Here is a 13,253-nt window from a genome sequence, read left to right as displayed (position 1 = left end):
ATATATAAAACTCAAAACTTCAGCAAGTATGATGGGAAGATGAAAGAGCATATTTCTACCGTCTAAAAGCAGGTGAAACTGGTAAGGTGGGTGGGGGAGAGAGAAAGGAGCACTGGAATTTTCTCATGTCAGCCAAATGGCAGCCTGATCGGCAGAGGGGAAACAGTCAGATAAGAACAGCTGGTGTTGGGACTTCCCTGGCAGTCCAGTGGCTAAGATTGCATACTTCCACTGCAGGGGGTACAGGTTCAATTCCTGGTCAGGGAACTAAGATCCCACAAGCCACCTGGTGCAGCCAAAAAATATATATGTATATAGGACTTCCCTGGTGGTCCAGTGGTTAAGAATCTGCTTTGCAATGCAAAGGACATGGGTTCCATCCCTGGTCAGGGAACTAAGATCCCACATGCTGTGCAGCAACTAAGTCTGAGAGCCACAACTAGAGAGTCCATGAGTTACAAGGAATAGATCCAGCATGATACAAATAAGATCCTGCATGCTGCAATTAAGACCCGAAGCAGCCAAAAAAAAAAAAAAAATGGGCGGGCAAGTCTCAGCTCTCAGGGAAATCGGTAGCCATGGATGGGACAGGTGGGCTATAGCCTTGCATTGTCAACTTGAGTTATCCTTCCATAAGATGGAATTAAAGATGCAGAGAGAGGCACCTGGTTTAGCCTTGGCTCAAGGCCTTGCCTTGTGGGTGGCTCAGGAAATAAAAGAAGGAACATGGGTACTGCGGGGCTTCCCCCGTGGCTCAGCAGTAAAGAATCCAGCTGCAAGGCAGGAAATGCAGGAGACATGGGTTTAGTCCTTGGATCGGGAAGATCCTCTGGAGAAGGAAATGGCAACCCACTCCAGTATTCTTGCTGAAAAATTCCGTGGACAGAGGAGCCTGGTGGGCCACATGGCTCACCATGAGGTCACGAAGAGTCAGACACAACACAAGCGTCGGAGCACGCACAATTGGTATTGTCATCTGATCTGTTCCATTAGCTCCTGTTTTAACATTAGCCAAGTGGGGTGGAGGCAGGGGCAAGGCGAATACTAATGGTTTGATAACTGAGCCTGGTTCAAACACTGCAGGACAAAAACTTGCTGAATCTTTGCAACGATGATGCAAGATAATAAGAACAGTAGAACGCCCCAGTGTCCCCATATTACTGTGCGCCAGGCAGTCTTCTAAAACGTTACATGGTGTACCTTGGTTCACCCTTATAGCAATTCTGTGAGGTTGCTTCCATCACTGCTCCCATTTGACAGATGCAGAAACTGAGGCCCAGAGAAAAACATGCCAGTGGCCACAAAAATGAGGAGTAACAGAGCTGGGCCACCCAGCTACTCAGTTAGTGTTTCCTTTGGATGCTGTAAGCAATTACCACCAACTTGGTGGCTCAAGACACAAATTTATGGGACTTTCCTGGTGGTCTATTGGTTAAGACGTCACCTTCCAGTGCGGCGAGTGCAGGTTTGATCCCTGGTTGGGGAGCTAGGACCCCACAGGCTTCACGGCCAAAAAAAACAAAACATAAAACAGAAGCAATATTGTAACAAATTTAATAAGGACTTTAAAAATGATCCACATTTTTTGGATCATTTGTTTGTTTCTTCATTATTTGGATCATTTGTTTCATTTGTTTTGAAAACAAAACACACACAGATTTTATTATCACAGTTCTAGAGATCAGATGTTCAAAGTGCATCTCACTAAGCTAAAATCAGGGCGTTGGCCAAGCTATGTTCCTTCTGCAGTTTCTCAGAATCTGTTTCCTCGCCTCTTTCCAGCTTTTTGGCTCATGTCCTCCTCCTCCATCCTCAAAGCCAGCATTCCCATCAAGCCTACATCTACTTCCATTGCTGCGGCTCCTCCTCTGACTCCCCTACCTCCATCTTTTCTTTATGAGGACTCTTGTCCTTGGGCCCATTTGGATAACTGAGAATAATCTCCCCATCTCAAGATCCTAAACTTAATCCCATCTGCAAAGTCCCTGTTGCTGTGAAAGGTAACACATTCATGTTGTTTAGCTGCTCAGTCATGTCAGACTCTTTGGGACCCTATGTACTGTAGCCTGCCCAGACTGCTCTGGGCATGGGATTCTTCAGGCAAGAATACTAGAGTGGGTTGCCATTCCCTTCTCCAGGGGGAATCTTCCTGGCCCAGGGATTGAACCCAAGTCTCCTGCATTGGCAAGCAGATTCTTTACCACTGAGCCACCAGGGAAGCCCACAGGGTTCCAGGAATTAGGACATGGACATCTCTGCATGTGCGCTAGGTTGCTTGAGACATGTCCAACCCTTTGCGAACCCCTGGACTATAGCCCACAAGACTCCACCGTCCATGGGATCCTCCAGGCAAGAATACTAGGGACGGTTGTCATTTCCTTTTCCAGGGGATCTTCCCCACCTCAGGGTTCTGGCACTGGTAGGTGGGTTCTTTACCACTAGAGGCACCTGGCAAGCCCATGGACATCTTCGGGGGTGGGGGTGGGGGTTATTATTCTGTCTACTATGGCGTCTCAACCATTTTTTTCACACTTTAAAAAGGATAATTTTTACTATCTTCTACTACTTTTACTATCTTCTACTATCTTTTACTACACCATGCCGCATGCAGGATCTGCGTTCCCCAACCGAGGATAGAATCCAAGCCCCCTGTGGTGGAAGCGTGGAGTCTTAACCACTGGACTGCCTGGGGAGTCCTCATGTCTTAACCATTTAGGACAGGAGTTGTCAAACCATCCGTTCCCCACTGGGCAAATCAGTCCACCATGTTTTCATATGGTTCAGGGCTAAGAACGGTCTTTCTGTATTTAAGTGGCTGACAAACATCACAAGGAGACTACTTTGTCACATTAAATTTGAATATCAGCAGACTTCCCTGGTGGTATGGTGGATAAGAATCCATCTGCCAATGCAAGGGACACAAGTGTGATCCCTGGTCAGGGAAGACCTCACATGCCTCAGAGCACCCAAGCCCGAGCGCCACAACTACTGAGCCTGTGCTCTAGAGCCTGGGAGCCACAGCTACTGAAGCCCCCCACCTCTAAAGCCCCGACTCCGAAACAAGAGGAGCCATCACAATGAGAAGCCCGCACACCGCATAGAAGAGTAGCCCCCAGTGCTCACCGTTAGAGAAAGCCCGAGTGCAGCTACAAAGACCCAGCGCAACCGAAAGTAAAGGAAGAAAGAAAATGTTTAAAAATTAAAACGTCACCAACTACAAATCAAATTTGCTTGGCACACGGCCATTCTCATTCGTTTTCATACGGCCAGTGGCTGCTTGCTTTCATGTTGTCTGTTATCTGTGGCAGACTAGAGTAGCAGGCATAGATTGTATGTGAAAACATTCACTCTCTGGACCTTTACAGAAGTTCACTGCCCCCTGATCTCTAGGCCATGAACCAACAGGTGTTGGGCCCAAGTCTGTGCCAGCGTGTTGTGTGTACTCTGCTTATAATGGTAAACGGTGGTAAAGGCACACCATTCATTCCCCGGCATTACAGATGGGGAAATTGACAAGCCCTTTCCCTTTGCAGTCCGCTGTTTTCCTGTGTGGAGAATGGGGCTCATACTTCATTTGCTGGTAGGTGTTGCCAGGGCTTGATGCTCAGAAAGCACTTAGCAGGGGCTTCCCTGGTGGCTCAGTGGTAAAGAATCTACCTGCCAATGCAGGAGATACGGGTTTGATCTCTGACCCAGGAAGATCCCACATGTTGCAGAGCAACTAAGTCCGTGTACCATAGCTACTGAAACCCTCTTGGCTACAGGCCTGTGCTCCGCAGCAAGAAAAGTCACTGTGATAATAAGTCGCAGCACCACAACACAGTGGACCCCGCTCACCACAGCTAGAGAAGGCCCTCGCAGTAATGAGGACCCAGGACAGCCAAAAATAACTAAAGAAATTTACATTAAAAAAAAAGAAAAGAAATGCTAGCTAGGGACTTGCCTGGTGGCCCAGTGGTTAAGATTCTGAGCTTCCACTGCAGGGGGGCAGAGATTCAATCTCTGGTCAGGGGACTAAAATCCTACATGCCACATGGCCCGAAAAAGTTGCTAACCAGGAACATGGTACCATTTGACAGAGGAGGCAAACAGAGGTCACGTGCTCAGACCACATAGTTGATCAGGGAAGGAGCTCTGAATCAAACCAAGGGTCCTCTGGCTCCAACCCAGGCCTTTTAGGGACAAGTACTGCGAGAGGCAGAGCTAAAAATGCGACTGTGGTCGGGGAGAAGGCGTGGGAAGTCGAACCGTTAGATCAGGCTCCGGGAGGAGAGGCGGCTGTTGGGTCCCTCCCTTGCTGGGCACGAGGGCCGGCCCGCCCAGTTCAGTGGGTGTAGGAGATAAGTGAACAGGCTGCCCAGCCACAATTCCAGTGGTCAGGACATCAAGTGCCACCCAGCCCTTGTAGCTTCTGGAGACAAGCCAAGTCCCCAAGGCCTCCCCCACACAGCCAGCCCAGCCCTCCCCTGCCTTCCCAGAAACCTCTGCCTGGGTAATGGACATCCCAGCTGCCCAGACAAGCCCCCTTGACAAATATTTCAGGACGGCAGCTGGGTAAGAAAACTAGAAGTGATTCTACTGACCAAAAGGCTAGGAGCAAAAGACTGAGCGCCTACTGTGTGCTAGGCATCAAAACAGAAATTTCCTCCTCCTATTTCATTTTATTTATTTATTTTCAGCTGTGCTGAGTCTTCATCGCTGCATGGGTTTTTCTCTAGCTGCAGTGAGTGGGAGCTACTCTCTAGCTGCTATGGGCTTCTCATTTCAGTGGCTTCTCTTGTGGAGCACAGGCTTCAGTAGTTGTGGCTCCTGGGGACTAGAGCACAGGCTCAACAGTTGAGACGCACGGGTTGAGGTGCTCCTCAGTCCGTGGGGTCTTTCCGGATCAGGGATTGAACCTGTGTCTCCTGCATCGACAGGTGAATTCTCTACCAGTGAGCCACCAGCGAAGGCTTAGGAACTCATGTAATCCTTATGATGAAGGATTTCCCTGGAGGCTCATTGGTTAAGACTTTGTGCTTCCACGGCAGCGGGTGTGGGTTCGATCCCTGATAGGGGAACTAGGATCCCACATGCCTAAAAAAAAAAAAATCCTTATATCGAGGCTCTGAGGGCATGTCTATGCTGTGCTTAGCTGCTCAATTGTCTCTGACTGTTTTGCGATCCCATGGACCAGGCTCCTCTGATCATGGGATTCTCCAGGCAAGACTACTGGAATGGGTTGCCGTGCCTTCCTCTGGGGGATCTTCCTGACCTGAGGGCGTATTGCTCAATGAAGCAGAGACACAATGATGCTTCCTGACTTGCCTGAGGGACACAGAGCCAGCAGGAGCTGAAATTTTGAACTCTTCTCCTGAGACCATGCTCTTCTTTTTTTCCCTTCAAAACTTTTTCCTTTCTTTTCTTTTTTTTTTGGTCGCACCTCGAGGCTGGTGGGATCTTAGTTTCCTGACCAGGGAATGGAAATCAGGCCCTTGGCCGTAAAAATGTGGAGTCCTAACTATTGAGCCTACGTGCTGTAACTACTGAAGCCTGTGCGCTTCCAGCCTGTGCTCCATCCACAACAACAGTACCAAGCAATTCCCTCAATTTTTATTTTGCATCGGAGTATAGTTGATTTACAATGCTGTGTTAATTTTAGGTGTACAGCAGAGTGATTCAGTTGTACATATATGGTTTAATCGGCTAAGTCACGTCTGACTCTTTGCAACCTCGTGGACTGTAGCCCGCCAGGCTCCTCTGCCCGTGGGATTTCCCAGGCAAGAAGACTGGAATGGGTTGCATTTCCTTCTCCAGGGGATCTTCCCAACCCAGGGACTGAACCTGCGTCTTCTGCATTGGCAGGAGGATTCTTTACCTCGGAGCCACCAGGGAAGCCCTCAAGTCATGCTGTGCAGCCAAAAACAGCAGTAACAACAGAAACAAACAGGGCTTCCCCGGTGGCTCCGCGGTGAAGAATCCGCCTGGCAGTGCAGGAGACATGAGTTCAGTCCCTGATTCAGGAGGATCCTACAGGCCACAGAGCAACTGAGCCCGAGAGCCAAAACTACCGAGCCTGTGCTCTAGAGCCCAGAAACTGCAACTAATGAGCCCATATGCCACAGCTACTGAAATCTGAGCCCTAGAGCCTGTGTTCTGCAACAGAAGAAGCCGCTGCAGTGAGAAGCCCCTGCACAGCAACTAGAGAAAAGCCCACACAGCCACAAAGACCCAGCACAGCCACGAATAGATAAATAGAAACAAACAGACAACAGAGGCCCAGCTCCTCCCATGGTCCACAAAGCCCTATACACTCTGCCCACTCCCTCTCTTCCTTCACCTCTTCCTAGTCTACCCTTTTATCTATTCACTCCAGCCACAGGCCCTCCTGACTGCCCCTTCTAGAAACTTGAGACATGACCCTACCCCGGGGCCTTTGCACAAGCCTTGCCTACTGCCTGAGACGTTCTACAGGGCTCCCTTTCCTATGCCTCTGGTGACCTCTGAAGAATGACCTGTTTCTATTCGAAATTAAACCCTGCCTCCAGGCACAATAGATCACTGCCCTCCCTCCTTCCTGATAAACTTTTCTCCAGAGCCCTTCTCTGAAAGGAGAATTTCCTTAGTATCTTATCTGGGGGCCCCTTGACAAGGTCAGCTGGACAAGGGCTGGGTCTCTAGAGTTTAGGACAAAACCTGGCCCATGGTCCCTGCACAATAAATGTTTGCTGAAGGAAGTTAGGAACCTGTATGCTTATCAAGATTTTTAAAAAAAAAAAAACTTCAGGGAGCCTTTAGACTAAGAAAAATCACTCTTCCCTGGTGGTAGAGTGGATTAGAACCCGCCTGCCAATGCAGTAGACACAGGTTCGATCCCTGGTCCGGGAAGATCCCACATGCCTCCGAGCAACTAAGCCCAGTGCCACAACTACTGACCCACGTGCTGCAACTACTGAAGCCTGTGCTCCGCAGCAGAAGCCACTGCCTTGAGAAGGCCATGCACCTCGACAAAGAGTAGTCCCCACTTGCTACAACTGGAGAAAGCCAGTGCGCAGCGATGAAGACCTAGCACAGTTTCTTTTTAAATAAATAAATCATTTAAAAAATACAAAGGGAAAACCACTCTCCCTCTCACCCCTGGCCTAGAGCCATTACTTCCTCTCTGGGGGGCAGAGGGCAGTTCCTCTCACTGGATTCCCTTCTGAACACTGTCCACAGGTCACATACCCCAGCAGATTTCTAGCTATATTTATCCCTTGTTCTTCACTCCCCTTGTTTCCTTAAACACCCGGTTCCCTACTTTGCTGTTTCACAGCCTAACATAATTAGACACTGTTTCCCCATCAGCAAGGTTAGACCTACTTCATCTTACAAGGCAACATAGTAGCCCATTCTAGGAACAGTGCCTTTTCTCATGAAACCAACCTGAGGAGCTTTAAAAAAATACAGATGCCACACATACACACAGAAATAAACAGTCTAAGCTCTGGAAAGTCTTTCTGGCTGCCTTACCTCCCGGGCAAGGACAGTGAGCTGAGAGCATATGAAGAGTTCTTTTACTCAGAAACCTAAAATCTTCTGTGCGGTTGAGGGCTTATTTTTAATTTTCAGCCCTCCCCACCCCAGTAGACAGAATACATTAATTTTCTTATATGAGTTTTAAATCCTATTTTAAAATAATTTTCCTTGGGACTTTCCTGGTGGTCCAGTGGTTAGGACTTGGCACTTTCACTGCAGGGGCCTAGGTTCTATTCCCCGGTCAGGGGACTAAGATCCCACAGGCCACCTGGTATGGTCAAAATAATGAAAATTCTTCCACTGGGGACTGACTGGGAAGCCGCAGGAGATACCTTCCTTATCAGGAAAGAAGGGTCTTATCAGAGATCTGCACATTTTTTCCTAAGGGCAAGGTGTTAAAGATTTTAGTCTTTCTGGTTAATATATTGCCTCTCTCACATATTCTTCTTCTTTTAAGAACCACTTAAAAATATAAGAGCCATTCTTAGTCCTTGGGCTTCCCTTGTAGCTCAGTTGGTAAAGAATCTGCCTGCAAGGCAGGGTTTGATTCCTGGGTTGGGCAGATACCCTGGAGAAGGAAATGGCAATCCACTCCAGTATTCTTTTTTTTTTTTTTTAAATATTAATTTATCTCTTTGGTTGTGCTGGCTCTTAGTTGCAGGATCTTTGATCTTCATTGCCTCAGGCAAGATCTTTAGTTGGGGCTATGAACTAGCTTCCCTGGTGGCTCAGAGGATAAAGCGTCTGCCTGTAATACGGGAGACTCAGGTTTGATCCCTGGGTTGGGAAGATCCCCTGGAGAAGGAAATGGCAACCCACTCCAGTATTCTTGCCTGGAGAATCCCATGGACAGAGGAGCCTGGCGGTCTACAGTCCACAGTGTCGCAAAGAGTCGGACATGACTGAACGACTTCACTTTCGCTTTCACTTTATGAACTCTTAGTTGCGGCATGTGGGATCTAGTTCCCTGATCAGGGATTGAACCCAGGCCTCCTAAACTGGGAACATGGAGTCTTAGCCACTGGACCACCAGGAAAGTCCCCACTTCAGTATTCTTGCCTGGAGAATCCCATGGACAGAGGAGCCTGGCAGGCTATAGTCTATGGGGTCGCAAGAGCTGGACACAACTTAGAGACCAAACCACCACCAGATGCATGAAGGAAGTGTAATGTGGGGGATGGAGAAGAAGAATGTTTTCTTAATAAAGCTTTCATCTTCTGTCTTTTGAACCACGTGAATGTATTATCACTTCCTCCAAAAAAGGTATAATTAACAATAACCTCTCCCAACAATATTTTTTAAAGCTCAGATGCCAGAGCCCTCCTACTGGCTGAGTTGAACTCTTTAGCGAATGGGGCTTTGGAATCTGTTTTTAAAACAAGTGCCATGGGCAGCCTTCCCTGGCAGTCCAGTGGTCAAAACTTTGTGCTTCCAATGCAGGGGGAATAGGTTCAATCCCTGGTCAGGGAACTAAAATCCCACCTGCCTTGCAGCGCGGCCAAACAAAACAAACAAACAAAAAAACAAGCACTGTGACTTCTTTCTCAATCCCGCACCCCCATCAGAGTCTATTGTTTTAGGTTCTAGAGTATTTTTCCATGCTGCTCATGCCAAGGGTGGGTTGGAAAGGATGGCAGTGAGCCTTGCTGACATCCGTCAGGGACAGGAGCCATTTCCTGGCTTCCTCAGAGATGCTGCCTTCCTCTAGGTATGATGTATAATAGGGAGGAAGCTTTCTGTCCTGCCCACTCTTATCTAAGTATATGTCCTGACAAAGAGGTTTGCTTCCACATCAGCTCCTAGAAAAATCCACATCCTCAGGATCACCAGTCCCAGAGGCCTCCTGAGTGTCTCCAGATAACCAGGCACTGTGCAAAGCACTTTTCACCTGCCAGTACAGTCTGCCCAGCCCGACTAATGAAAATACCAAGTTTCAGAGAGGTCACCAACTCACCTACAGTCACACAGCTTGTATGTATCAGAACCAACCAGGATTTGAGCCTCTATCAGTCTGACATCACCCCCTAAATTCACAGTGACTGATAGGAAGACGCCAGAGTACAAGGGAAGTATAGGGGACCCACTCTTTCCAAAGCACAATTTCCCAGGGGAAATCTCCCTGTTTTCTGGCAGGGACTTCACAGGGCAGTGCGAGGACCCTAGATTTTTGGTTCTGATGAGAATGAATGACTTACAAACTAAGCAAGAAATCCCCATCGTCACGCCCACCCTTCGCAGCCACTTCAAGGAGTCAAATCCTGTGGCCCCTCTGGAGGAGGTGCAGGCCTGGCTGCAAGACCTGTCTCTCATTCTGAAGTCTCTATCTCACACTCCCCTGGACTTCACAGAGAGAAATCATGAAGCAACTGTGTGGTTAATTTGCTGTTCCCTCTGCCTGGACCACACTTTGCTTTAATCTTCCCATGGCTAGCTCAATCTCCAGCCGTTGGTCACCTAAAATAATCCCAGATGATTCTGCCCCAAATACACACACACACACACACACACACACACACACAATGTCCTGTTCATTGCCTCACAAAGCATACAACAACCTAAAATTACTTATTTATTCAAGAATTTTTCCACTCTGTTCACTGCTGTATTCTGTGTCTAGACACTGCCTGAAAAAAGGATGCTCAACACATACTTGTCGATGGAATGTGTTTCTAATGCCCAGCACAAGGTCTGTTGGACACATAAGTCCCCTGTCTCTGGTGTGGTCCTGGCAGGTCTATGGCTGGCTCCCTTTGGCCAAATACCGGGTGAATCACATTATCGTCCCCTCTGTCCCCAGGCTCGCCTCCCAGAGGCCAAAGATACCAAAGGTGCTGCCCACAGACAGGCAGGACCCCCGGTGGAGAATTCCAGATCAGAGAAAGCCAGCCACACCCAAGGGACAGACAGCACTGGGCAGCCACGGGGTCTGGGGCTTGGGCCAAAACCAAGAGTGAGGGGGCCCCTCAGGAGGTCGGGGCTGCTAGCTTCAAGCAGGGAAGGGAGTGGCTGGGCAGTTGCCAGGCTCTTGGCTGGGCTGGGCAGGGACAGCCGTGTCTATCTGTCTGTCTGTGCAGCCTCTGGAGGCCGCAGTCCCTGAGGGGAGGGAGGCACAGCTCTACTCGGCTTGTTTTTCTTGATTATTTTTAAGTGGTTTCCGGCCCCCTCCCCAAGGCCCTTGGGTCTCTCACAGTTTCCAGGAAGTTTCGGTTACACAAGGAGAGGTGGCATAGCCCCTTTACCCCACGGCAGTGTCACGTGCGGCGTGTGACCAGCTGGGCTCTGGGGACCCAAAAATGGAGAAGAGAAAAGAGAAACTGAGGACTACACACCCCTCCGCGGGAACCCGGGGAAGGGAAGCACCACAGGGCGTGGGTGGGGAGGAAGCCTCATCATTGCCCCATTCCACTGACCCAGAGGCTAAGGCCGCCCTCAGAAGTTGGCGGGAGCGGGTACCTGTCGCGGGGACCCCTTCCAAAGGCGAGCCAGGCCCCCGGCCGCTGGCCCAGGGCAGGGAAAGTTTCTCAATTGTTTCCTGCTTCCTTCCTGCCCCTTCGCCGGTGGCGCCCCTATTTCCTCCCTTTCCAGACGGCGGGCGAGACCCGATGGGTTCCCATCCCAGGACTTGGTCCGCCGAGACCTGCCTCAGTTTCCCCATCTGACCGAAAGCCCAGAACGGTTACTTCTAAGGGCGTGTGAGCCGGAAGAAGCAGTGGAGAAAGGGAATTGGAAGAGGAGGAGGATCTAGAGGGAGGCTGGGGCCCTGGTCCTTTTCTGAGCCCCGATCGCCGTGCCTCCCCTCCCCCGCCCTGCATCCGAGCCGCCCAGATAACGGGACCTCCCCAAGCGGAGCATGCGCCATGCGTCCCCGCCGATCAACCGGAGGGGTAGCAGGGGCTCCCGAGAGGGGACGCGGGGCGACCAGGCGGGAGCAGGGGGTGTGGGCTCGGCGCAGAGCAGGATGCAAGGCCGGGAAGCAGCAGGAGGCCCTTAGCTGCAGCGCGGGTGTTTAAGATCTCGGATGTCCCTTTCCCAAGGCCCCCCAACTCATCAGAAGCGGACGCGGACCAGAGGCAACTCCTACCATAGGATCCGTCCTTCCGCTCGTCCACCATGGCCGCGGCGGGCGGGGAGGGGTGTCCGGGCCAGCGCGACCCCAGCCCGGTCGGGCTGGAGGCTCCGCGGGCTGCAGCTCCCCGCCCAGGGCCCGGCCCCGCCTCCCATCGGTCAGCCCCTCGCACTCCCACCAATAGGAGCCCCGAGAGGGAGGGGGCGGGACCCGGGGCGGGGCGGGGGCGGGCTCGAGAAGGGGTGGGGCCCCAACCTTTGTTTTCCATCTGGGATCCTGCGAGACCCTCTTGGTCCCTTTAGTGGGCTAGCGGCAGACGTCATTCATGCAGTCACCTATCCAACCATTCAATCGCCAAATAGATACTGAACATCAACTGTGTGCCAGTGAACAGACGAAAAGACGCATGTTTTTCATACATCAGATTGGCAAGAACTTTAGAGTTTGATAACATCAAGTGTGTAGACAAAGCTATGCTTTTTCCTCTAGTCGTGTATGGATGTAAGATTTGGACCATCAAGAAGGCTGAGAGCCGAAGAATTGATGCTTTTGAACTGTGGTGTTGGAGAAGACTCTTGAGAGTCCCTTGGACTGCAAGGAGATCCAACCAGTCAATCCTAAAGGAGATCAAAACTGACTATTCTTTGGAAGGATTGATGCTGAAGCTGAAGCTTTGGCCTACTTTGGCCACCTGATGTGAAGAGCCAACACGTTGGAAAAAACCCTGATGCTGGGAAAGATTGAGGGCAGGAGGAGAAGAGGACAAGATGGCTGGACAGCATCACAGACTCAATGGACATGAGTTTGAGCAAGCTCCCAGGGACCGTGAAGGACAGGGAAGCCTGGCGTCCATGGGGTCGAAAAGAGTCAGACACAACTGAGTGACAACAACATCAAGGGAGGTGATCTGATGCTGTGGGTCTGAATGTTCTCTAGCAAAAAGATTAAATCCAAACTGTGCTCACTCTGTACAATTCCTCTCTGTCACTGACCCTAGAGAAACCATAGCATGTATGTGCACAGGCAGTTAGTGCCAGGTATTACCTGCAGCTTTGAACATTCTTGTATAAAATGGGGGAGAATGTGTATGTCCACCAGTAGAGCAGAGCATGCAAACCCAGCGGTGTGCTCACAGAAGCAGGCAGCATTCAACGGATACAAACAATGCAGCCGGGCTTCCCAAGGGGTTAAGAATCCCCCTTGCAATGCAAGGGACACCCAGTTCAATCCCTGGTCCTGGAAGGTCCCACGTGTTTTGGAGCAGCCATTCCCGTGCACCACAACTACTGAGCCAGTGCTCTAGAGCCCTGGAACCGCAACTACTGAGCCCACACGCTGCAACTGCTAAAGCCCAAGCATTTAGAGCCCGTGCTCTGCAACAAGAGAATCCACCTCACGTGAAGCCTGTGTGGGGCAACTAGAGAAAGGCTGCATGCAGCAGCCGTGAACCAGCACAGCCAAAAATAAATAAATAGATCTAAAAAAAAAAAAAAAGGCAGCAAAGAAAAGGAAAGAGGTCATCAGGGAAATGCACATTAAAACTTGATAATACACAACTACACACCCACCAGAATAGCTAAAACTCAAAAGACAGACGGTACCAAGTGTTGGTGAGTATCTGAAGCAAACGGTGGCTCTCCTACACTACTGGTGGGGGTGTAACATGGCACAACCACTTGGGGAAAAACCT

The 13,253-nt window shown here is 50.1% G+C and overlaps 1 protein-coding gene across 6 annotated transcripts in view; it reads right to left on the bottom strand.

Moving 5' to 3' along the window:
* Nucleotides 1–11,736, bottom strand: part of SLC44A2 (solute carrier family 44 member 2 (CTL2 blood group)) — a 31,269-nt gene extending 19,533 nt beyond the window's left edge. Inside the window, exon 1 of one of the 6 annotated variants that reach the window (XM_069591087.1) lies at nucleotides 11,579–11,736. In XM_069591087.1, coding sequence (XP_069447188.1) covers nucleotides 11,579–11,609 — 31 coding nt within the window. In that variant the 5' untranslated portion in view covers nucleotides 11,610–11,736. The remainder of the gene's footprint in view (nucleotides 1–11,578) is intronic. The other 5 variants (XM_069591085.1, XM_069591086.1, XM_069591088.1 and 2 more) reach the window with 5 other exon arrangements.
* Between the last annotated feature and the right edge of the window lie 1,517 nt (nucleotides 11,737–13,253).

Source organism: Ovis canadensis, chromosome 5 (assembly GCF_042477335.2).
Source record: "Ovis canadensis isolate MfBH-ARS-UI-01 breed Bighorn chromosome 5, ARS-UI_OviCan_v2, whole genome shotgun sequence".
NCBI lineage: Eukaryota > Metazoa > Chordata > Mammalia > Artiodactyla > Bovidae > Ovis > Ovis canadensis.
This window is presented reverse-complemented; position numbering and strand designations above follow the sequence as displayed.